The sequence below is a fragment of the Sceloporus occidentalis genome, unplaced genomic scaffold (genome assembly GCF_023333645.1).
Source record: "Sceloporus occidentalis isolate IW3139 unplaced genomic scaffold, rSceOcc1.0.p SCAF_4, whole genome shotgun sequence".
NCBI lineage: Eukaryota > Metazoa > Chordata > Lepidosauria > Squamata > Phrynosomatidae > Sceloporus > Sceloporus occidentalis.
This window is the reverse complement of record NW_028316984.1, coordinates 203,607,623-203,633,906: the sequence shown is the minus strand read 5'-3', so window position 1 is coordinate 203,633,906 and position 26,284 is coordinate 203,607,623. Positions and strand designations below refer to the sequence as shown.

The 26,284-nt window shown below is 43.8% G+C and overlaps 2 protein-coding genes across 3 annotated transcripts in view; both read right to left on the bottom strand.

Annotated features, from left to right (window-relative positions):
- The window catches only part of LOC149315341 (thioredoxin-related transmembrane protein 1-like), a 47,965-nt gene extending 32,828 nt beyond the window's left edge, over nucleotides 1-15,137 (bottom strand). For both annotated transcript variants that reach the window (XM_089522986.1, XM_089522987.1), the window contains exons 1-4: nucleotides 14,985-15,137; nucleotides 8,509-8,624; nucleotides 6,603-6,648; nucleotides 3,356-3,484 (exon numbers count right to left, since the gene is read on the bottom strand). In XM_089522986.1, the coding sequence (XP_089379112.1) occupies nucleotides 3,356-3,484; nucleotides 6,603-6,648; nucleotides 8,509-8,624; nucleotides 14,985-15,136 (443 nt within the window). In that variant the 5' untranslated portion in view covers nucleotide 15,137. The remainder of the gene's footprint in view (nucleotides 1-3,355; nucleotides 3,485-6,602; nucleotides 6,649-8,508; nucleotides 8,625-14,984) is intronic.
- A 4,165-nt stretch (nucleotides 15,138-19,302) lies between these two features.
- The window catches only part of LOC149315340 (uncharacterized), a 31,961-nt gene continuing 24,979 nt past the window's right edge, over nucleotides 19,303-26,284 (bottom strand). Inside the window, exons 3-5 of the mRNA XM_089522982.1 lie at nucleotides 24,008-24,093; nucleotides 23,090-23,210; nucleotides 19,303-20,585 (exon numbers count right to left, since the gene is read on the bottom strand). Of these exons, the coding sequence (XP_089379108.1) occupies nucleotides 19,447-20,585; nucleotides 23,090-23,210; nucleotides 24,008-24,093 (1,346 nt within the window). The 3' untranslated portion in view covers nucleotides 19,303-19,446. The remainder of the gene's footprint in view (nucleotides 20,586-23,089; nucleotides 23,211-24,007; nucleotides 24,094-26,284) is intronic.

The window sequence follows — 26,284 nt, the reverse complement described above, 5'->3', positions numbered from 1 at the left end:
TGTAATAATAATAATAATAATAATTATTATTATTATTATTATTATTAGCCCTTCAGCCGCTTGTGGTGCCTGAATTCCACTTCTGTGACCCCTGAAGCCCCTCATCAGTCCCTCAAGTGCCCTTCATTTTTTTCCCTTAAAATCAAATTAGTGCAGTTTTCAGGCAATTTTGCCCCCAAACCATGCAGAAAAACCCCAAGTGCATGAAAACATGCACAAATATCCCTGATCCACCTGTAAAACACCCCAGAACCCTGCACTACCCCAAAATGGTCACCAGTTTGAGAGGGGCATTTCGGTTTTTTAAAAATATATTGTTATTCATTTTTAACAACATAAACAACAGAAATAAAAGTTTCTATTGTAACATCTTGTTGTCTTAACTAAAAAAATGACTTGTATTTTTATTTGTTTAAATCTTCTCTTCTTTTCTTCTCTCTGACTTCCCACTTCTTCCGCCTATTCTATCATAAGATCAGCATTAGCATATCTCACCTAATAAACTATATCTATCTCAACCATATCAATTAGAATAGAATAACATAAATAGCATAGTAAGTAGTGTAACATAAAATATGATAGAAAGCATAATAAGAGTACATATAATTTCTGTCATACTTTGTATAACATAAAATAAATCAAAAGCAATTCATTTGTTCATTAGGTTAATTAGTTTTAACCCAATTTCCATAAATAAATAGCCGTAAATATTGGCCTTAAAATCATAATTCCCATATAGTTATGTATAGCTTACTATTTTTGCTAGAATTGGTGCTAACCTTTCATTAGGTATTTCTGGCACTCCTCTTACCATATATACTCGTGTATAAGTTGACCTCATGTATAAGTCAAGGTGGGGTTTGGGGGTCAACATTATGGATTTTAATATGACCCGTGGATAAGTCGAGGGTGCAGTCAGTGTCCCTCTGCTCCACTTGCCTCTTGGTGCTCCTTTGAGTGGCTGCTGCCCCTGAGCCATCCTTGCTGCTCTGCTTGCCTTTTGCTGCTCTGTGAGGGCAAGCGCCAAAGAGCCATCTCTCCTGCCATCCCCACTGCTCCCTCTCCCATGCCTCTCTCTTGGGGCTCTCTAACTCAAAGGCTTGCTCAGATTTGTTTGTTCCTTTGCATATTTTGGAGAGGAAAGTTAAAGAGAGGCTCCTTTCCCCCCTCCCTTTCAATTTGGGCTCCAGCAAGTGTTAGGTTTCTGCCCCTTTAAGAACAGAGTCCCTAAACCAGTGGTTCCCAAGCTTTGCTAGTCCAGGTTTTTTTGGACTTCAACTCCCAGAAGCCTCAGCCCTCTTAGCTAATGGCCTGGGATTCTGGGAGCTGAAGTCTGAAACCCCTGGAAGGCCAGAGTTTGGGAACCTGATGCTTTTTCCTGATGCTGGTGAAATCAGGCAAGCTGGCTTCTCCCAGCCATAGTTGTGGCCAGTGTTAGGGTTTTTCCCCCCCTTTAAAAAGCGAGGAAATTAACAGCCCTCTCTTCCTTTTGTCCAGGGAGACTGCTCTTCCCTCCCTGCCATTTTGCTGCAACTGTGGGGCCATCCCTGTTTCTCTCCTTCCTTCCTTCCTTCCCTCGCTTGCTCCTTGTCCCTTTTCCTCTCCCTTCGGACTCTGCAGGACAAGGAACCAGGATTAGGGATTAGTTTCTTCCCCTTCAAAAAGATGAGGAAAGATGAGCCTCGCTTGCATGCTAGCTGTTCAAGCAGCGACTGGGAGATTTCACCAAAGAGAGAGACCTTCTTTCCAGCTCCTTTTTCTTTTCCTGAGTGGCTCCAATGAGTAAGTGCTTAAAGGCCCTCTCCTTTCCTGAAGAAGCTGATCTGGGGAAATCTCCCAGCCCTCCGCCAACATGCAAGCCAGCCTCTCTCAGAGAAAGGCAGCTCTCCTGTGTTTGTAAAGGAAAATAAACTTATTTTCCCTAATCCTGGCTGAAGGGAAGGGAGAGGGAAAGGGACATAGAGTGATGTCTCTTTTTAAGGAGCGAAGCAGGGAAGCTTGCAACTCCATCCCTGGCTGGCGAGGCAAGGAGACCGCGGGGGACCAAGGGAGGCAGGGAAGGCAGCCTTTCTTTTAAGGGCAGTCTCCCTGGGCCAAAGGACATGCCACTCGACCCCCGCTCCCTGGAAAGAGCCGCGGCCGCCATTTTTCTGAGCCACATTACTGTATAGACCTGTGTATACATCTACCCAGGATTTGGGGATCCATTTTTTGGCATACATTTTTGAACTTATAGACGAGTATATACGGTAATTTAATACCTTTTTCTTGATTATGCATAATTTTAAAGAGTAATTCTTTTAAAGAGTATAAACACGTGATTCAGATATAGTAAATCTTTTAAACACTGTATAATAACAATGTATCAAAAATTCACTTAATTAACAGAATTAAATGAATTTGTGATATAGTGTAATAATTCAATACATCAATCAATTTTCCTCACAATGATTTCAAGTACATTCAGTCAATCAATCAGTTTCAAGCAATTTATCCTAAAATATAAGTCTACTTGAATTTCTCACTATTGTAAATTCCAACAAATATTTTCCCTGGACAAACAAATATCTCTCTTTAATTTCACACAGACATTAATCTTCCTTCTTCTATATTTCAACTTATAGATTCTCCTTTTTATAAATTCGTCTATTTCTTAATGTCACTTTCAAAACTCCCTCTTTTTTCTTTTTGATCTCATCTTTCCTCTTTTTCTTTTCCAAAGTTTCACAAAGCTTTGTGTGTTTCTGTGTGTACTTATGTATATTTTTTCCAAATATGTCTTCTTCTTTGTTTTTTTAACAAATACTCATTTGTTAAAAGTGAATCTTTACAACTCTTTCCACTCCTCTCCATTTGTCTTCTTTTCCTTTTTCAAGAGGGACATTTTGAAATGCAGTCACCATTTTGAGAAAGAAAGGAAGAAAATGGAGGTATTTAGGTGTGCTGTTGGAGGTTACAGCCCACTGTAGATTGCGGGGGAATGATCCATGGCCCCTACACAGTTGGCCAACCCTGCTCTATGCTTTTGGGGGCTTCCAGCTTATATTATGCTTGGATAGGACTTTTATTAAACCCTAACCAGGTAGTACCTTGAATTCAGTTCTGTTTTTTGGAAAATCCCCCTGCCCTCCAGCCTAAAATAGTTTAGGGCAGGCTTGTAAATCTAGGAAAGGTGCCTTCCATAAGCTCTAGGATGCAGATGGGGGAAATGAAAATGGAGCGTGGGCAACACTGATGGGATTCACTTGCAACCTTCTGGCCACACTTTGCCCACTCCGATGCAAACCAAGATTTCTCCAACCTGATTTCTGTGCAGAGAGTGCTAGAGAGGAGAGGGACTTCCATGGGCACTTACAAGAAGGAAGATGGGCCAAACCAGGAAGAAACGGGCTCAATGGATTTCCATTCTTGGTCACTGATGAAGTTGATGAAGTCAGTTTTAGTCCGCAGACCCTGGTACCGTCTGAACTCTCCATCTTTGCAGCTGCCCAAATTAAGAGAGAGCATCAGTCACTCAGAAGGTCCAGCAGAGTTAATGCTCTTACCGTTATTTATTTGTTTTTTTTATCCCATCTTCCCCCAACAAAAATGAAAACAAATAATAGAATCCTAGAGGAGGAAGGGTCCCCCAGAGATCATTGAACACAACACAAGATTTCCAACTAAAGCATTTCCAGCAGGGAGCTGTCCAGCCTCTTTTTGGAGAAATTCAGAGCATCAGACTTTATCATCTCTCTAGGCAGTTGGTTCCATTGAAGAACCACTCTCACTGTCAAGAAGTTCCTTCTCTTTTTCAATTGAAATCTACTCTTCTATCACTTAAAACTATGAGAGCACAATTCTACTTGCTCCTCTCTGGGGCAGCCTTTGAGATACTGAAAGAGGACCATCATGTCTGTCTTCTCTTCACCAAACTGAATGTGCCCAGCTCCTTCAATCTTCCCTTGTATGTTTTGTCCTCCATACCTCTTAGCCTCATTGCCTCCCGGAACAATGGATGCAAGCTACAGAAAAAGGGATTCCAGCTCATTAGGAGGAAGGTCTTGACAGCAAGAGCTGTTCGACAGTGGAAGACACTCCCTCAATGGAGAGTAGTGGAGTCTCCTTCCTTGGAGATCTTTAAACAGAGGCTGGATGACCATCTGTAGGGAATGCTTTGATTGAGAGTTCCTGCATTGCACAATGGTGTTGTACTGGATGGCCCTTGGGGGTCTCTTCCAGCTCTATGATTCTATTATTCTATGATTGCTTTTCTCTGAACCCACTCCAGCTTGTTTATATCCTTCTTAAAATGTGGTCCCCAGAACTGAATGCACTACTTCAGATGAGACCTGACCAGCACAGAACATAGTGGGAAATCCTGTTTCTTGAAAACGATAGTTCTATCAATGCAGGACAAGATGGCATTTGTCTTCTTGGCTGCAGTATTGCCCTACTGGCTCATTTTCAATTTAGGAGCAATAATAATCTCATGGCCCTTTTCACATGTAGTGCTACTGAGCCAAGTACACTCATCCCTCCATATTTGCAGCTTTGGTATTTGTGAATTTAATTATTCACAGATTTGATTGATATGTTCTCTCTATGAATATCTAGGTCCTCCAGTGCAACTCTATGGTCAACTTTATCAAAAAGATGCACTGAAATACCTAGAGATTCTCGAAAAGAATACTCTACTAGGCATTTGTAGCTCCTCCAATGCAGTTCTATGGTCAGTGTCTGTCAGACATTGACCACAGAGTTGTACTGAAGGACCCAGAGATTCCTAGAGAGGTGTCCTCTCGGGTAAAAACATGTTGAGGGGAGCTTGGGTGAGGGAAGCCTGGGAGCAAACACTAAGAAGGCTCAATCTTGTATTTCCTCCAGAAGCACCTCTACGCCTTAACTCTAACAAAAGGCCCTCACACACATAACATTGCAGAGAGTGGGATGACTATCCATTTTTCATGCTTAAGAAGGCAGGAATGTATGAAACTGAGAATGGGATCACATTTAATTTATGCTGTTCAAAAGCTGATGCTCTCAATATTGGTTTAACAAAGGGAAAATTACGGTATATGAATATTGTATGGTGGAGTCTCACTCCTTGGAGGTCTTTAAACATCTGTTGGGTTATGCTTTGATTGAGAGTTCCTGCATGGCAGAATGGGGTTGGACTGGATGGCCCTTGTGGTCTCTTCCAACTCTATAATTCTACGATTCTATGAATGTAGAAATACAGTTGGTCCTCCACATTTGTGATTCTGACTTTTGCGGAATTTTATTATTTGTGGGTTTGATTCATATATTCTTTTTAGGAATCTCTAGGGTCCTGCAGCGCAACTCTGCCAGTAGTTGACAATAGAGATGTGCTGGAGAACCTAAAAGCTCCTAGAAATAACATTTCTCTAGGTATTTGTTGGTCCTCCAACATGATTCTCTGATCAACTTCTGGCAGGTGTTGACCTCAGAGTTGCCCTGGAGGACCTGGATATTCCTAGAGAGTAGAATTAAAAAGAATACTGCAGAATTATACAGTATTACAGTTGGGTGGCCAGCAGTTTTAAGCATGTTCTTCACTGGCTGATTTATGAACATCTTTTTAGGGCCTCCCTCCTCTTCCGTGGCCATGAGGAAGGGCTAATTGGGGTTTTATCTTTTTTATTGTTTTTATTGTTTCTTTGATGCACTGTTTGCGCGCGATTTGTTGATTTATGTATTTTTCACTGTTGTAAACTGCCCTGATCTATGGAAGGTTGCGGTATATAAATAAAACTTTTATTTATTTTTATTTATTATTGTCTAAGGTTTGGGTTTTTTCTCTTTAAAATATGGGCCCAGTACAGACGGGCCATTTGTGCTGATATTAGGGCTCGATATGGTGCAGCATCCATATGTGCTGAGCCCTAATATCAGCGCTATTATGTCACAAGGCTGCGGCCCCCTTCCACACAGGCCGCAGCCTTGTGACCTAAGGGTGCCCAAGCGTCCACGCGCCTCTGGGCAGAAGAAGTGTCATAGTGCTGCGTCACAGCCATTATGATGGTGCAAAAAAGGAGCTGCCTAGAGCATCTCTTTTTTCACAGCACATCTGCGCTGCAACATGCAGATGCTGCAGCACAGATGCGGGGCTTACAGGAGAGGCTTCTATCCGCCCGTCTGTACTGCTCCATGGTCATGAGAAACCATGATGATAAATGATGGAAAGATGAACCGGGGGAAAAGATTTGACAAAAATGCTAATCTTCATAACTACAACTATATTGAATATGCAAAGACACAATTATCATCCCATACAGCCTCTTTGAATCAAGAGCAGCCAATGCTCTGCCAATTGTGTGGTGAGAATACACTAGTTAAGAGCCCAACTATAGCTACTACATAATAAAAATGGTATTGAAAAACAGTCAAAGCATTATTTGTCAAAGAGTCTGCCTTTCTCATTTGTCATCCACCAAATAACTGCCTCTTTACATTACAGCAAATTCAACAGAGGTTTGGAACCATTATTTTAGTAAGGGTTGGAAGGCAAATATTAAAATGTTGTGGGTTTTTCCCAATTCTGATCTTAAGATGATAACATAAAAAGCTACCACAGTTTTATAGACTTTTTGTGTACTTACTGGTAGATGGTAGGGAGGGCTGTGATGATAAACCGCCCGCTGAGACCTGCACAACAATGCCCCACAAAAATAAAATAAAGGAAAGGTTAGAGGTTGATTTGTTTTGAGGCTGCCAGCTCTGAACCATCGTTGTTGCTGAAGACCTGTTGAGTCTCCTCATTATAACTGAGACCTTGAATCTCATCCTGATAAAATCCCATCTAAATGTAAGTATACAGTAGTAGTCAAGCCTACTTCCACGAAACAAAATTATCAGCCCTCTCTATGCAAAAAATGTTAACATTCGGTATGAAATGATAATCCCCTGGACAGATTTAAGCAATTACAGGTTTTCAGCAAGATATACAGTCAGCCCTCTGCATCCATAGCTTCAACCATTCATGGCTTGCAACCATACTCCCACCAGAATAAAAATCCAAAAGCAAACCTTAACTTGCCATTTTGTGGGTTGAACAGAGACAATGGTTTCCTGGCACACTGCACACATTATAACACTATGTAGAGAGAACTTGTAGCACCTTTGAGACTAACTAAAGAAAGACGTTGGCAGCATGAGCTTTCATAGACTTAAGTCTACGTCCTCAGATGCATTTGGTTCTGCAGAAGTCGACTTTACTCTATGAAAGCTCATACTGCCTAACTCTTTCTCTAGTAAGTCTCAAAGGTGCTACATGATCTCTCTAAGTAGTGATTCTACAGTCTAACACAGCTATATCTTTGAATTATAACACTAGTTAAACCCCCCCCCCCCCGCAGCCTCATGGGGAATCTCTTGGTCAGCTCATCAAGTCTTCTTTTTTGTTCTCAGTCTACATCCCAATACTCATTCATATGGTTATCTATTAAGCTTAACTTCAGGCATCCTTCCTCTTGCCCTTGTCCCCCAATGACCCTCATGAAAATGGAACTTGTCACCCCATCTCCAAACTCACAATGTTTTGCACTCCTATGGACAATCTCACACACAAATTGTTATATAGGTCTGTCTCTGGACTTTTCACTCCACCAAATGCATCTGAAGAAGTAGGCTCAAGTCTACAAATACTCACGCTAACAGTTTCTCTCTTTCAGTTAGTCAAAAAGTGCTAAAAGATCCCTTTTCCAGACTGTTTTTCCATTTTATATAAGGAACGCTTTACTATGCCACTGTATATAACGGGATATGAGCACATCATCTCCACAGATTTTGGCATCCATGGGGAGGTCCTGGAACCAAACCCCAGCAGATACCAAGGGCTCACTGCTAATGTACAGATCCTCAAACTAGAATTAATAAAGTATATTTTCAGGCCTTGAACCTCTTTGGCTTATTATGTTGTCCAAGTAGAATACATTTTCCTACTTTTCACATGTAACAACAACAACCACTCACATGAAGCTTCACATTATCTCAGCAATCCTTACAAAGGCCTGGCCTCTATCCCAATAGTGGCCTAAGCCTACAGAACTGATGACAGAGACATCGTTTTGACCAAAGACTTTCCACAGACATATGATGCTTGGAGCTACAACAGAATGCTGTCTGCTTGAGGGAAAATCCACCAAGAAAGAGTTGCCAAAACTCAGGAAGTTCTGCTGATGAAATTCCTGCAGTATACACAATCCTCCAGTGTATGCACACTACATGCATGAGATGGTGTTCAACCCACACCAAAGTACACAGAACTAATGGCCAAGCCATTTTTCCAGTTGGCTTTTCTGCCATTCACAACTTCATTGTGGGACTCTAAGAAATGTTTCTGCGGAATCCCTGTGTTTACTGCATTCAGAGGTATTCAACAAATCCCAGAATAGAAAACAACTCAACCTGCTATGCATAGGTAACGTCTAACCGTCTAACAAAACCTATCTGGATCAAGACAGGAACCTTAGCATGACATGATTTTCTTCCTGGCCAAAGCCTTACCTGGCTGTTCTGTCACATCCACTTTAGCGATGTTAATTTCAAGATCTTCTCCCCAGTCGGCAAAGCTTTCCCATTCTGGTTGCAGGTTCTGACACGCACCGCACCAAGGAGCATAGCTGGAAAACAAACTTTATGTGAGCAACTGGGAGTCCTGTTTTATCCCGCAAAACCCCTAATTTGTCATTGACGAGTTAACTGAAGACCGTTCATCTTCAGTGGCCAGAAATGCAGCGATTGTAAATGCCATGCTTCTATGGGACTATCCACCGTTACTAGCCAAGATGACTATATAGCCCAGCTCCAGAACTAGATGTAGTATGTCTCCATATATCTCAGGTGTTGGAGGGAGGGTGCAGTTGTACTTAAGTCCTGCTAGTGGGGAGGGGGGGTCCAAACAGAGCCCAAATTCAGGATTTCCACATACCGACTTGCAGGAAAAGAGATTTAAAGGATGCCAAGACTAGGCATGGGAAGGGCAGCTATGACAGAACTGGACAAAATCCTAAAGTGTAAAGATATACAACTGTGCACTGAAGTGAGAATCAACCAAACCATCATATTCCCCATCACTATGTACAGCCAACAGAAAGAAAGTCAACTCATTTGACTTGTGGTGCTGGAGAAGAGTGCTGAGAATAATATGGATGGTCAAAATGATGAATAAATGGACCCTAGAACAGCTGACACTATTGCTGGAAGCCAAGATGATCACACTGAGGCTGTCATACATTGCCACATCAAGAGGGAAAATCAATCATTAGGTAAGATGATAATGTGAAGTCGAAGGGTTTCATGGCCGGCATCCATAGTTTTTTGTGGGTTTTTCAGGCTATGTGGCCACCTTCTAGAACAGTGGTTCCCAACCTGTGGGTCGGGACCCCTTTGGGGGTCGAATGACCCTTTCAGAGGGGTCGCCTAAGGCCATTGGAAAACACATATTTGCATGTAGCAATGAAAATAATTGTATGGTTGGGGGTCGCCACAACATGAGGAACTGTATTAAAGGGTCACGGCATTAGAAAGGTTGGGAACCACTGTTCTAGAACATGGCCACATAGCCTGAAAATCCCACAAAAAACAAGATGATAATGCTTGGAAAGGTAGAGGGTAGCAGAAAGAGGGGAAGACCCCACATCAGATGAACAGACTCAATTAGGGAGGTCACAGGCCTGGGCCTGAAGGACCTGAGCAGAGAGGTTGAGGGCAGGGGGCTTGGAGGTGTCTCATGAGTCCAGGAAGACTCTAGGGCAGTTAACAACAGCAACAAGACTGGGACAGGTGGACCAGTGGGCACCTGACACACAGAAGCAGGCTGGCCCCAGTACCAAGGGTTGCTGCGACCAGTAGTCACTAACAGCGCCATCCTCCACAAATTTCTCCTACATTCTCCTGAAGTGGACGGCCATCACCACATCTTGTGGTAGTGAGTTTCTCAGATTAACCGTGTCATGAAGTAATTCTTTTTTCTTCCCAAATGAGCCTGCTGGGCTCTGGCATTACTGGGGGGGGACACTAATAAGGCATACAGGGAGCAAATAGTAAACCATTATGAGAAACCACTATGAGATACAAGTAGAAAAGATCATGCCAATATGAATGGAAAAAATATCCCCCTTCCTCTAGTTCTTCAAGATACAGCAAGCAATCTTGGCAATGTCAACCTGACAGAGATGTAGAGAGGTAATCAGTGGGTGATGGGGCCAAACTATGGGGTGCACTCCAGTCCTCTGGGAGAGGCCTACTTCAGTCACAAACATCTAGGCTTTTGGCTACCTCCCAGAGGACATTTTCCATCATCGCCCCCAGACTGTGGAACGGCCTCCGGATGAGATCCGTCTACTTACATGCTTAGGAGCCCTGGTGGCGCAGTGGTTCAATGCCTGTACTGCAGCCATTCACTCGAAACCACAAGGTTGCGAGTTCAAGACCAGCAAAAGGGTCCAAGCTCGACTCAGGCTTGCATCCTTCCGAGGAGGGAGCTAAAATGAGTACCCAGACTGTTGGAGGCAAATTAGCTTACTTGCTAATTAGCTTACTTGCTGTTCACCGCTATGATCTTTGGAATAGAGGTATATAAATAAAACAAATTATTATTATTATTAGACAGCTTTAAAAAGGCTGTTAAGACGGATCTCTTCCGGCAGGCCTTCCCAGAATAGAGAACCCGGCCTCAGGAAACTCCTATGAATAGATAGCACCACTCTCACTGATTATTGTTATGTTGTTTGACCTTTGGGTCAGTTTTAACTTGTATGGTTTTAATTCTCTATTAGATTTAATACCTTTTTAAGGGGGGGTACTAGGGATTTGATATGTCTTGCATTTTTAACTTGTTAGCCGCCCTTGTTCTCCGAGGGGCGGGATACAACTAAATTATTATTATTATTATTATTATTATTATTATTATTATTGGTAAGGGGGCAGCAGGAATGGCTGGTGCCTGGGTTTCTGAACTCTACTCTATTAATGCCACAAGCCCTAAAACACATGATAACTTCCTTCTCTTTTGGAGTTACCAGGCAATCAAGAGTCATTATGGGATAATAGTACAGTCAGCCCTCCTTATCCACAGATTTTTTTCACAGATTCAAGCATCCACGTCTTGAAAATATATTTTAAAAATATAAATTCCAAATAGCAAACCTATTTTCCATTTTATATAAAGGACACCATTTTGCTAGGACACTGTATATAATGGGACTTGAACATCCATGGATATTGTTATCCATAGGGGGCCCTGGAACCAAACCCCAGCGGATACCAAGGACCCACTGTTTATGGCCAGTTTAGCACTCATACTACAGTTAGAAAGATAATTTTATTAAAATGATACAACATCCTAGCTGGTCCTTGAAAGACCCATTTATTGGTCTTTTTCACTGTCCACATTATCCCCCACACTGATCTCCAGCCCCACATTTCAAATGAATTGATTTTCCTCCGGTCTACTTTCTTCACTGTCCCGTTTTCACCTCCATCTATGGCGATAGGGACGGCCTAGTTCCTTCAGGGCTGCCTTCCCCATTCTTATTCTTTGGATTTCTTGACTGCAGACTCTGCTCTGATCAGTGTTTGATCCAAAGCATGGGAAGAACTCTTTTACTATTTTTCTATTTCCTCATTGTCTAGAGTGTGTTTGTATGAGTCCTCCATGGCCATATTATATTTTTCCTGACAGTAAGGGCTGTTTGACAGTGGAAGACACTCCCTCTGAGATTGTGGTGGAGTCTCCATTCTTGGAGGTCTTTAAACAAAAGCTGGATAGCCATCTGTCAATGGGGATGCTTTGATTGTGAGTTCCTGCATGACAAGGGTTGGACTGGATGGCCCTTGGGTTCTCTTCCAACTCTGTGATTCTATAGGTATTGAGCAGTTCTGCCTTTCCATTGTGATCTGTTATGTTTTATCATCGTTGCTGAGCAATGGTCCCACCATTTCCCTGGTGATTCCTTTGCTTCACAGCTATTTGAAATGCTCCTCCTTCTTGCTAGCCAGCCTCAGCTCATTCTATAGTTCTGTGAAGGGAAACTTAAGAGCTGATATGGTATCCCTGTTTAAGTATTTGAAGGGGTGTCACAGTGAGGATGGAGCAAGCTTGTTTTCTGCTGCTCCAGGGACCAGGAGACAGAGCAATGGATGCAAGGAGAAGTCCCAGCCGACGGGAGGAGGGCAAACGTTGTCCCCATTTTCAAAAAGGGGGAAAAGAGGATCCCAACAATTATCATCCAGTTAGTCTGACATCAATACCAGGAAAGATTCTGGAGCAGATCATTAAACAGAGAGTCTGTGAACATCTAGAAGGCCATAATCACAAAAAGTCAACATGGGTTTCAGAGAAAGAAGTCATGCCAGACAAACCTTATCTCTTTCTTTGATAAAATGACCAGCTTGTTAGATGAAGGGAATGCTGTGGATATAGTATATCTGGATTTCAGTAAGGCCTTTGACAAGGTTTCCCATGACATTCTTGCAAACAAGCTTGTAAAATATGGGCTGGACAAGGTAACTGTGGCATGGATTTGTAATTGGCTGACCGTCCGAACTCAAAGGGTGCTCAACAATGGCTCCTTTTCATCCTGGAGGGAAGTGACCAGTGGGGTGTCCAGTGGGGCTCTGTCCTGGGCCCAGGATTCTTCAACATCTTTTTCAATGACTTGGATGACAGAATAGGGACCATACTTATCAAATTTGCAGATGACACCAAATTAGGGGGAATAGCTAATACCCCAGAGGACAGGATCAAGATTCAAAATGACCTGAATAGACTAGAAAGCTGGGCCAAAGCTAACAAAATGAAATTCAACACAGAGAAATGTAAGGTATTGCACTTAGGGCAGAAAAATAAAATGCACAGATACAGGATGGGTGACACCTGGCTGAAAGAAACTACGTGTGAAAGGGATCTAGGAGTCCAAGTAGACCACAAGTTGAACATGAGTGAACAGTGTGATGCGACAGCTAAAAATGCAATTTTAGGCTGCATCAATAGAAGTATAGTGTCCAGATCAAGGGAAGTAATAGTGCCGTTATATTCTGCTTTGGTCAGGCCCCACCTGGAATCATCCTGTGTCCAGTTCTGGGCACCACAATTCAGAAAGGACATTGAGAAACTGGAGCCATGTGTCCAAAGGAGGGCGACTAAAATGGTGAAGGGTCTCGAAACCATGCCCTATGAGGAATGACTCAGGGAGCTGGGGATGTTTAGTCTGGAGAAAAGAAGGTTAAGAGGTGATATGATAGTCCTGTTTAAATATTTGAAGGGATGTCACATTGAGGAGGGAACAAGCTTGTTTTCTACTGCTCCAGAGAACAGGACCAGGAACAATGGATCCAAGCTCCAGGAAAAGAGATCCCACCTCAACATTAGGAGGAACTTCCTGAGAGTAAGGGCTGTTCGACAGCGGAACAAACTCCTTCCTTGGAGTGTAGTAGAGTCTCCTTCTTTGGAGGTCTTTAAGCAGAGACTGGATGGTCATCTGTCGGGATGCTTTGATAGAGAGTTCCTGCATGGCAGAAGGGGGCTGGACTGGATGGCCCTTGCAGTCTCTTCCAACTCTACGATTCTATGATTCTAAGGCCCGTTCTGCACGGTCATAAAGTATATGCAGAGCACATACTAGGGTTAGAAAGGGGCGTCCTTTCCGGATGCCTGTAACCCTAGTACACACTTGGTGCGTACAAAATGGCGGCGCCCGTCCGCACATCCCACAACAGAAGTGACATCGTGAGTGCGCCACTGGCCACTTGAGGTGCCACTTCCGGGGTGCAAAAAGAAGCCACTTTTTGCGGCTTCTTTTTGTTACGTCCGGGAACCACGTGGTTTCACTGCTCTGGTTCCCAGACGCAGCAAATGGCAGCGCCGGCAGAGCACCCATTTTGGGCACTCTGTAACGCGCCATAGTTCCAGGAAATAAGATTCCAGCTCATCATTAGTGACAGTAAGAGCTGTCCCCTTCTTTGGAGGTCTTCAAGCAGGGGCTGGATGGTCTTCTGTCAGAGATGCTTTGATGGAGAGATCCTGCATGGCAGAATTGGGTTGGACTGGATCAGGGCCCTTCTTGGGGTCTCTTCTAACTCTATGGTTCTATGTTTTCTTCACATTCAGCAAAAAGCCTGCCTTGATCCAAGGCCTCCTTTGCCAACAGCTTAAAACGTTGTAACCCTTGTATGTTTAACAATTTTGACTTTGCAGCATTTTAATTAGCTTCTTTTAATACCAAAACCCCCGTTTTAATGAATTTCTTTATTGTGAGACACCTTGGGTCCCTTTTTGGGAGAAGTAATATAACAAATAAGATATAAGAAATAAATACATGAAGTAATACTATATATAATAAATATACTTAATATAATAAAATAAATATGATATAATAAGCATGATATAGTAATAAATACATGAAGACATATGAGATGTTTATTATACAATATATATTTGTTATGATCTGATAAATATAAAATAATAAACATAGTAATAAATAAATACATCAAGCAATATTATATATTATGTATTTTATATATAATAATTATATATTTATAATAAATATATAAATAAGCTATAAGTAAATACATGAAGTAATATATTTGTTATGTATCCTATATAATAAATATATATTTATTATAATAAATATGACAGAATAAATATGATATAATGAATTTAGTAACAAATAAATGCATGAAGTACTATTATATATTAACTGTATATTTGACATTTATTATAATAATATCATAAATAAATAAATGATGTCATATTATATATTTGTTATATATTATTTATAAAATATAATATTTATTAAAATATAACATAATAAACATAAGAATAAGTAAATACATGAGTTTTATATTGTATGTCTGTTATCATCATCTAAGAGATCTAGAAGCAAAGGCACAAAGCCCCTGGCCCTCCCCTTGGGCTGCCTCTGAGCATGGGCAGAGTGCGCCTCCTCCGCCTCCCACCTTCCCCGGAAAAGGCCACTCACAAGGCGACCATCCACTCCCCGCGGAGCAGCTCCCGCCAGGAACCGTCGCTCAGCTCCTGGACCCGGCCGCGCCCCGCCAGCGCCAACGGAGACGCCACCAAGAGCAGCAGCAACGGAGCCGTCAAGGAAAAAGAGCCACCGGAAGCCGCCATCTTCGCCACTTCCGCCAGGAACGGACAAGGAGAAGAGAGGATGCCGGGAAAGGGGGCGCGGCTAACGTTTCAGCGCAGGCTCACTGCGCGCTCTTCGCCTTTTCGTGTAGCCACGCCCCTCTCTGCGCTGATTGGAGGAGGGCTCCCCGGCGGGAACCAATGGGCGCCTCGGCTCGGCTCTTCCTTCAGGCCTTTCCTTTTCATGAATGAAATAATGTAATAAATATAAATACTAAATAAATAAATAACACAACATAATACAAATATAAATAATAATAATATGAAATAAATAAATAATGTATAATAATATAAATATGAATAACTACATAAATGTAGTATAAATAATACAAAATAAATAATGCAATAAATATAAGTACTAAATAAACAAATAATGTATAATAATTTGAATAATAAGATAAATACAGTATAAATGATGTAATTATAAATATAAATATAATACCAAATAATATAACATAAATGTAAAAGTAATATAAACACAATATAAATAAATATACAAACATAATATAATTAATACAAAATGTTATAAATATAAATAATGATATAAATAAAGTAGAATACAAAATAATGTAATATAAATATAAATAATATAAATATAAATAATAATATTAATATAATAAAATAATATAAAATAATAGCTAACATTGTTTCCATTCGCTGTCTGCTTTATTTCATTGAATGTGGCAACCCCATGGGCAAAACCGCGGGGTCGCGACCCTCTCTCAGGATCGCAATGCTCATCAAGATTGAGATGTGGCAATTCTGCTGGCAAACCATAGAACTGAGATGACAATGCTTTATCCATCATCAGATAGATGAGTCCATGCTGACTTAGCCGGTCTTCACATCCTGCTTCCACTGCAAAAAGGGCACGCAACCTAGCAAAGGATTGTAAGGCAAACAACGGACTACTGTAATGTCAGCAAAATGACAATAAGGGAAGCTTGTGAAGAGGCTTGTGAACCCCTCTCTCCTCTCTGCGTCTCTATGCCGCCACAGATGAATGTTAACGTCTACTAATAAATATTATGCTTAATTGTTTTTGTGGAATGTACGCAAGAGGCAGGTTTATTTTACCTATTTTAATGGATCGTATGTACAGAGCTGTGTAAATAAAGCTTGATGATAATAATATGATTCTGTATCCTGGCCTTTGTCACACAAACACACACACACACCCCGGCCCTGCAGTCCTGCAGATACAATACTACAGATCACTTTAGTCCGACAGACAGCTTTGCAGGTCATCACCAGCCCTTTGAACTGTGCCTGGAGACAGACTGGCAGCCGGTGGAGCTGTTTCAACAGGGGCCTTCCACCATCTCTGGAGGAGCCTGCCCCAGTTAGAGCAGCTGGTGTTTCTAAAGGCTCTTCAAAAGCAGCCTCAAGGAGAATATGGCCCTGTACAGATGGGCCATTTTGTACGTACTCCATACATATAGGGTTGCCATAAGTCAGGAGCTCCAAACCGGGACAAATGTAGGGCAACATTTTCAAATGTAGGACACATTTTAAAAAAATGGAGGACGTGCAAAAACATTGAGGGTTTTTTAAAAATGTTAATATAAATGCATGTTTTTAGGCATGATCAAAATGGAGGACATTTTGGCACTATTCCTAGACAGATGGCAGAAATGTACTTGCCCTCGGGTTCAACTGTACTTCTCAGAAGTGTGTACTTGGGCAAGGGACTGTGGTTTTTCTTCACTGCGTACAGGTTTGCAAAAATCACAGCAAGTTACATTGGCCGCCCGTGCCTCAGAGGCTTGTTGATATCAATATCACCATCATCATCATCATCATCATCATCATCATCATCATCATCATCATCACCACCACTATAATTGTCCAGGAAAGGCAGACTTGTTAGCATTCAAAGCGCCATAAATACACAGAAAATGCACTTGCATATATTTAATAATAAAAAATAATGAAATAAAACAAAACAAGCAATAATAAAAATTAATGAAATAAAACAAAAACAAGCAATAATAAAAATTAAAGAAATAAAACAAATAAAAAGCAATAATAAAAATTAATAAAATAGAATAAAATAAGTATTTTATATTTTTAAAAATAATTTAATAACCCCAAAAAACCAAGGCAGACCTAATGGCCACTGACCCAGCTTTCCTCCTCCTCCTCCTCCTCCTCCTCCCCCTCCCCTCCTCCTCCTTAGGATGGCTGGCGCGCGCGCGCACAGAGGGAAACAGGGCAGGCGCGCATGCGCGCGCGGAGGGAAACAGGGCAGGCGCGCGCGCTGCCGCTGGCCCCTGCTGAGGCCTGGGCGGCACGCGCCGAGGAGCCTGTCCTCTTTGGCCAGCTGGCCAATGGCTGGCTGGCCAAAACAAGGGACGAGCTCCTGTTTTGGAGCCCCGTGCGCGCACGCGGGGGTGGGCAAGCCCTGACGCGGTGGCGGTGGCGCTTCTGCCGCCGAGGAGGAAGGCGGCGGAGGAGTTGGGTTGGCGCTGCCCAGCCCACCACGAAGAGGAGGAGGAGGTGGTGGGTTGGCGCCGCAGCCAGCTGCATTAGCGGATGCGGCTATGACCACAGGAGGAGCAGACCCTGAACCGGGAACAAGGCATGGGGGGCCCCCCAAACTGGGCCGGGACCGGGAGGGGCCCCCCAAAAGCGTGATTGTCACGGGGGGCGCCGGGTTATGGCATCCCTACGTACATACTAGGGTTGCCTCGGGGCATCTCTTTTAGACGCCTGTAACCCTAGTACACATGGAGTACATACAAAATGGCGGCGCCCTGTCTACACGGGCGCCGCCATTTTGACGTAATGGCCATGTCGTGTCCAAACGGCACGGTATGGCTGTTGCGTCTTGACCCTGTTGCAGAGCACCTGTGGCTCCTTCCTTCGTTTGCGTCGCTGGCACAGCCTTTACACACCTGCGCCAAAAACACAAAAGAGAAAGGGGCTGAGTGGCCCCTTTCTCTTTTTCCTCGCCGCTGTTGGAGTGTCCTTGGGGCATGAAGCCCCAAGGACACCCCTTTCCAGGCCGCGGGGAAGTGGGGTTTTGCCACTTCCCCGCGGCCTGGAAAAGCGGTGGATCGGGGCCTCTGGGGCTGCTGCTATGGCAGCTGAGGCCCCGATCAGCCAGGGAAAGGGGCGGGTTGAGGCCGCCCCAAAGGGGCAGTCTGTATCCCGCCTATGTTACCTTAGTCCAAATGGGATGCAGCCAAGGCATGTACCACCGAGGCCAGATCTGGCGTCTCAAGGAACAGGTGCAGTTGGCGCACAAGTTTTAAATCATAGAATCATAGAGTTGGATCCCAAGGGCCATCCAGTCCAACCCCATTCTGCCATGCAGGAAATCTCAATCAAAGCATCCCCGACAGATGGCCATCCAGCCTCAGTTTAAAGACCTCACTACACTCCAATGGAGTTTGTTCCACTGTCGAACAGCCCTTACTGTCAGGAAGGTCCTCCTAATGTTGAGCTGGAATCTCTTTTCCTGGAGTTTTCATCCATTGTTCTGGGTCCTGTTCTCTGGAGTAGCAGAAAACAAGCTTGCTCTAACATAAATACTTAAACAGGGCTGTTGTATCTCCTCTGAACCATATCTTATTTAGGCTAAACATCCCCAGCTTAAGTCTTTCCTCATAAGACATGGTTTCCAGACCCTTCACCATTTTAGTGACCCTCCTTTGGACACGCTCCAGCTTCTAAACATCCTTTTTGAATTGTGGGAGTGTGACCCCATCTAACACAGCCTGGATCCCTATTCCCTGATCTGCCTTCCGACTGTCCAGGAGCACCTCTGTCTTGTCTGGATTGAGTTTCAACTTGTTTACCCTCATCCGGTCCTTTACATGACCCTTTCTAGCCCAGGTTTAGGTCCTGAGGACAGAGGGGGAAATCAGTGTTTGACTTGGGAGTCAGCGCATGTTGTCAATGCAGGGCTAGAAAGGAGACAGAGATGCATTTTCAGCATCCTTCTTCATGGCCACAACTGGTTGAATTGTAGCAGCACCTCATTGATACTAATACTGATGCTCCATAATAGATGCTGTCTTTCACAGATTCTAGATAGACAATGAAGAATACACAGAATATGCTCCAAATAAATCAAAGCTTTATTGACTGTTCCTGCAAGGGCAAGATACTTTAAAACCAAATACTTTGTAGCAAACACTGAATAAAAAGATTATACTAAAGCTTTACAAAACTTTGTAAAGGCTTTTCAACGGCTCAAATTTCTACACTTTTTCTCTAGTGTGGATTTTATGATGCCTCAAAAGGTGTGAATTCTTGAAAAAACCTTTCCTGCAGTCTTTGCATTTCTATGGCTTCTCTCTTGTATGAATGCTGTGGTGCTTTGTAAGGCTGGCACCTGAAGGAAAAGACTTGTCACATTCATAGCATTTGAATGGTTTCTCTCCTGTGTGGCCTCTCTGATGTGACACAAGGTGGGACTTGCGAGCAAAGCTATTCCCACACTGCTGGCATGTGTGAGGTTTCTCTCCTGTGTGGCCTCTCTCATGGACCATAAGGAGTGACTTCCTAGCAAAGCCTTTCCCACACTGCTGGCATCCATAAGGTTTCTCTCCTGTGTGGCCTCTCTCATGGACCACAAGATATGACTTGTTAGCAAAGCATTTCCCACACTGCTGGCATTTATATGGTTTCTCTCCTTTGTGTATTCTCTCATGGACCACAAGATTTAACTTATGAGCAAAGCATTTCCCACACTGCTGGCATCTATAAGGTTTCTCTCTTGTGTGGACTCTCTGATGGACCATAAGGACTGACTTGCGAGCAAAGCATTTCCCACACTGCTGGCATTTGAATGGTTTCTCTCCTGTGTGGACTGTCTCATGGACCACAAGGTGGGACCTCTGAGCAAAGGATTTCCCACACTGCTGGCATTTGAATGGTTTCTCTCCTGTGTGGACTCTCTTGTGTCTTTCAAGCCTTGACTTGCGAGCAAAACCTCTCCCACACTGCTGGCATTTATATGGTTTCTCTCCTGTGTGTATTCTCTCATGGACCATAAGGACTGACTTGCGAGCAAAAGCTTTCCCACACTGCTGGCATTTATATGGTTTCTCTCCTGTGTGTATTCTCTCATGGACCATAAGGACTGACTTGCGAGCAAAAGCTTTCCCACACTGCTGGCATCTGTGAGGTTTCTCTCCTGTGTGGCTTCTCTCATGGACCACAAGGACTGATTTGACAGCAAAGCATTTCCCACACTGCTGGCATTTATATGGCTTCTCTCCTTTGTGTATTCTCTCATGGACCACAAGATTTAACTTATGAGCAAAGCATTTCCCACACTGCTGGCATCTGTAAGGTTTCTCTCCTGTGTGGATTCTCTGGTGTTTTTCAAGCCTTGACTTGCGAGCAAAAGCTTTCCCACACTGCTGACATTTGGGTGGTTTCTCTTCAGTGTCGAATCTCAGATATGGCTCATGTTCTTCTAGAAAGAAAAACAGACAGACAAGACTCATCTCAGCATTAAGAGAAGAGGACCCTCTGGAATCAACAATGGAGCTAAGCAATCTCAACTAGAACAAGAAACTTCAGAGATAGTGGGGTATCTGTGTCCCCTTTCCTTAACTTCATAGAGATTAGTCATAATTGCTAAACAGAACCCCTTTAAATGTCTGAAAAGAAGGACTTGAGCTGCTTGGCACTAGTTTGCATGAACCAGTTGCTAAGATTTTTTAGGTTCGCTTCTGCCTCACAATGCTCAAGGCAGCTCTTCTGGCTCTCTTATGGACTTTCCCAGAGTTCCCTTCCTTCCCAAAGAGAGCTGGACTATCTCCACTTTGCTCCTGCCTTGCCCCCCTCGCTTCCAGATGCCTGGTCCCCTTCCATTTCTTCCCAAATGCTCTCAGGCCCATCTGCACTCCTTCGGTATGTCTTCCCTGCCATTCTGTTTTTCATATTCTCTCTCACAGAAACACACATGGAAAGAGAGTATGGTGCAGGAAAGAAACACTACTACCTGTTCTCTTGATCCTATTCCCTCCCGTCTCCTAATCTCTATAGCCCCTTCTCTTCTGCCCTCGCTCCTCTATATCTTTAATCTCTCTCTTTCTATGGGTTCCTTCCCTTTGGACTTCAAACATGCTCTTATTTCCCCAGTTCTGAAGAAACCCTCTCTTGACCCCTCTTCTTTGTCCAGCTATCATCCAATTTCTCTTCTTCCTTTTCTTTCTAAGGTCCTAGAACGGGTATTAAGTTTCTTGAAGCCAACTCCATCCTAGACCCTTTCCAGTCTGCCTTCCGCCCATGGCACTCTACAGAGACAGCCCTAACCAAGATCTCAAAGGATCTCTTGCGGGCCAAGGTAAACGGCCTCTATTCTCATTCTTCTTGATTTGTCTGCAGCCTTTGACACTGTTGATCACTGTCTCCTGGTTGATTTACTTTCTGACCTTGGGTTCTCCGACTCTGCTCTCGACTGGTTTAAATCTTACTTGTCAGATAGATCTTTTGCAGTGGTCACGGGTGTTCAGACTTCATCCTCTGTTCCGCTATCTGTTGGAGTTCCCCAGGGCTCTGTCTTGGGTCCCCTTCTGTTCTCTCTATACACACTGTCCCTAGGTAAACTCATCAGTTCTTTTGGTTTCTCCTATCATCTGTACGCTGACGACACTCAGCTGTATCTCTCCACCCCTGACCTTTCGACGGGGCTTGAACAGCAAGTTTCTTCTTATCTTACTGCCATCTCTCAGTGGATGCGGCTTTGGCACTTGAAGCTCAACATATCTAAGACTGAGCTTCTTGTCTTTCCACCTAAACCCACCCTTCACTATTCCTTTTCTGTTTCTGTTGACGACATTTCTATTCAACCGGTTCATCAAGCCCGCAGTCTTGGCTTCATTTTTGACTCTTCTCTGTCATTTATTCCCCAGATCCAGGCCACCGCCAAGGCCTGTAGATTCTTTCTCCACAACATTGCCAAGATCCGTCCATTCCTCTCAGCCTCTACTGCCAAGACTCTGGTCCATGCCCTAGTGGTTTTGCGACTAGATTATTGTAACCTCCTTCTGACAGGGCTTCCTCTTTCACACCTCCATCCTTTAATCTCTGTCCAGCATTCAGCTGCTCGCTGCTTTGACCATGTTTCTCCTATTTTCAACTCCCTTCATTGGCTCCCCTTCCCCTTCCGCATCCGGTACAAGCTTTTGTTATTGACTTTCAAAGCCCTCCATGGATTGGCCCCTCCTTACTTATCTGACCTTCTTTCTCCTTACATTCCTTCTCGCACCCTCCGCTCTTGTAGTCAAGGTCTCCTGTCACAGTGTAGAACTAACACTGCCCCCTCCCCAATTCGTCCCTTCTCGCTTGCTGCCCCTTACTCCTGGAACCTTCTTCCCCCACATGCTCACCTCATCACTTCTCTACCCAGTTTCAAAACTGAGTTAAAGACGATATTGTTTAGAGAACCATTCCCAGAGGCGAGCCCCTCTCTGACCCAGGAAGCCTCCTTTTAACCATCCATTAAGAAGCCAAGCCCTTCCTCCAGTCCATCTGCCTTGGTCCAGGCCTCGGAGGTGGAGAAGAACTGCTGGACCTGATCCCATTCCCCACCACCACTCCCTTCTCCTTTTGTGTTGTGTCTTCTTAGATTGTAAGCCTGAGGGCAGGGAACCGTCTGACTAAAAGATTGTATGTACAGCGCTGTGTAAATTTACAGCGCTTTATAAATAAAGGCTAATAATAATAACTTTCACTACCATTTGTTGATATAACTAGGTCAATAAATATATAAATTATCCATAGGAAAGGCTGAAGAAGAGGTATTTACAATCATCAACTGGAGAGCTCTAGTGCCCCATTAAACTACAAATTCCAAGATTACCCAAGATGTTGTTATGACAATTAAAATGGAATGATAGTGCTATGACATTTCCATTTGAATGGAAGAACCCTCTGTCTTCATAGGAAGGGCCATGGATTCAGGTTCCTTACCCAAAGAGGACACGTTCTCATAGTTCTCCATCATCACCACTTCATACAATGCTCTCTGCTTTGGGTCCAGCAGTTGCCATTCCTCTTGGTTGAAGTACACTGCCACATCTTTAAAAGCCATCTGAAACACAAAGAAGCCCTCATCCAGAGAAGGACTGAGCAAAAGGGGAAGAAAGCACATGGTGCATCCCAGATATTATTATTCAGAATACAAATGGAGAGTGCTATGTCTGAATATTTAAGAGTTATTGAATATCTCTTTTCCTGAACTCAGTGATTCTTGACATATAGTGTATGGGGGAAAATATAAAGTAAAGCCTGGCTTCCTGATGAACTACATTTCTCATGTGAAGGGAGACATTGTTTAGCACATGGGAAAAGTACCACATGCGTCTTCCCAATCTACACTACAAACCCAAATAAACCTAGAGCAGACTCACCCAAATCAGCAGATGTTTTGGACCTCCAACCTGTATGTTTAAATTCTTTTAGCCCCTAACTCAGACCTTTCCCATTCTTCACAATAAAATTATGATAACCAAAAATGAAATAATTAGGAATTACCTCCTTTCATGATTCCTCAAAATCAGATTCCTGAGTCAGTGCCTCCCTCCCTCAAAGTGCTAGACCATCCCTGCCTCATATCCCTGGGTTCAGGGCAAACGTAGGCATAGAGAAGGTTATTCTGACAGACTCTGAGGGACCACCATTGGAAGGAAGCACCAGCCCTGGCCCTGATTCCCTGGGATTGAAAGCAAGGACAAGATGGACGGAAGCAGGGGTCAAATGCGCCAATGAAGGATGGAGGAGGACTTCGGGAGGAAGGGAAATCCTTCTGCCCTTGGGATCAACTGTTGGGGATCCTATGTTGAGAGCCCTCCCAAAGGCTGAATTCCAAAGGAGGGAGTGAACGTTCACCTTCTTCAAGGTAGTCTCTCCTGTGGTTTCTTCCAGAGCGTCACCTTTCCTCCTTCTTTTGGGGGCCATCTTGGAGAGGTGCACTCCTGCAGAAAGAGCAAATGGAGGGGTTTTACATGTGAATAGATTGATACATTCTTCCATGGATCACCAACAGGGAAAATCAATTGTGCAGAGACAAAATTAAACCTGAAACCTGTCCCTACAAGACAAAATAACTAAGTAGAGGCTGTCGTACTTTGGACACACTGAGAGATGACAGGACTCCTTGAAAAAGTGGAAGTTGGCAGGAAAAGACAAAGAACGCACTGAAGATGGATGGACTCAAGGAAGCCCAAATGTTGAGCTTGCAAGACCTGGTTCGGCCTTTTAATAACAGAGGCTCTTGCAGGTCTCTCATTCTTAAGGTTCACTTTGGCTGAAGTCGACCTGACACCACAGAAGAACAACAAAAGGCTCTTCGTTCATCCTCAGGAAAACAAAATCTCCTCTAGATGGGATTATGCACAAGATTTAGCCCTAAAGAAGGTAGGATGTCCTGCAGCCTTCCAGGTCTTGGACTACAACTCCTAGCACCTCTCATTTATTTATATGATGTCCAAGGGGCTGTTGGGAGCTGCAGTCAATCAATACCTGGAGCTCCAGATGATGCCCACTCCAGTCTAAAGGAAATAAACAGCATGTGATGAAGGAAGCAGAAGCAGGACCCCCCTCTCCCTCCCTGGGCTTCAGATGTATCCTGAGGCAAGCAGTGGAGAAAGAGCCCTATCTCTTCCCACAGAGACCCCTTCCCAAGAGCCATGACTCTACATTTGCCTCCGCTCAAGGCTCCCGAGGGGCAGATGAGGCCTTTCAGCCACGGAAGCTCCATGCCTTTTGGGGGCAGAGAAGGGGTGTGATGTCCTGCCAGGACTGATTGAAACTTTCCCCTGCATCTTCTTTCATTTTGGTTCAGGCCTTAGATTATTTTAGTGTAAAAAAGTTCTTTGTATTAGTTGTGGGAGGAGCTGTAGGTTTCCCCTGCATTATTTCCAGGTTTGGTTTGCCCTTTCCCAACATGCTCGGCTTTAGCTAGAAGTTTTTAGTTTGGAGCAATCTTTGCTGTGAGCAGGCAGAGAGCTGTATTTTGGTGGCAAAGAGGCCCAGACAGCCGGAAAGGGCATTTCTTACACGTTAGCCATTTTAGTTACCAAATACTTTAGCCATTTTAGTTACCAAATTAGCCGAATTAGTTACCAACAACAAGTGAATAAAGAATTCAGGAGCTGAAAGACCCTGCACCAGCTCCATTGAGTGAGGAGAGCAAACTAACATCAGACCCAGAAAGATGACATCCGGAAGATTGCTGAAACTGTAAAGTACCTTTTGTTTAGAGCTGGGGAGGAGAAAACTCTTTATTTTGTCCTTTAAATTAAATTTCCCCCCTTTTGAACTTTACATTCAGCTTCAGAGCCTTTTTTGGGTAGAAGAGTTTGATCTCACCAAGGTACCGGCGTTGCACACCCAAACCTGCCACCACCTTTAGTTGGGTGTGTCTTCACAAGGGGGCTTCCTTGCTTTCACCCCCAAGGCTCCCTCCCTATGGAAGACCCCTCAGACCCCCATCATTGACCCCAAAAGGGGGCTCTTCCCCATTCTCCATTCCCAGACATGGGCCCCATTTGGCTGCCCCCATCCCCATCCTTCTTCTCCCCAGCTGCCTCTGGGCACCCACCTTCCCTTCTCCACCAAGAAAACCAGAAGGAACCGTTCTTCCTAACTGGCCAACAGTCAAACCCACCAGAATCCCATTCAAACACTCCCAGCATTCCATGCTCTCACCCCTCCCAACAGATGAGTGATAGATTACATTTACCATAAATGACATCCATGTTCAGTTCCTTACATTAACATCTCTAATAAAACATCTACATTTTAAAGGAAGGGCCCTAATGTCCCATGGGCCCCTTTCCCAGCTGCTTTGCTCCTTCCCAGACCATCCCTGGAGACTTTTCTTGGTGCTTTGGGTCTCAAGAAGGGAGTTGACCTCCTTGGCCTCTTGGAGGGTCTTTCTCAAAATGGGGGTGGGATCTGGAGGTCTTTGGGAAAGGAGCCCCTCGGAGCCCCCCTGGAAGACAAAGTCAGGGGTCTTGGGGGTTATTCCTCCTCTTCCGTGGGATTCAGAGGGGCCTTGCCCTGTGGCCAGGGCTGGAGGAAGACCGAAAGGGAAGATGGGGATGGCTAGTCTTCTCCCTTTGGCCTCAGGCAGAAAGGGCAGGTGGGTCTGCCCTCTTACTC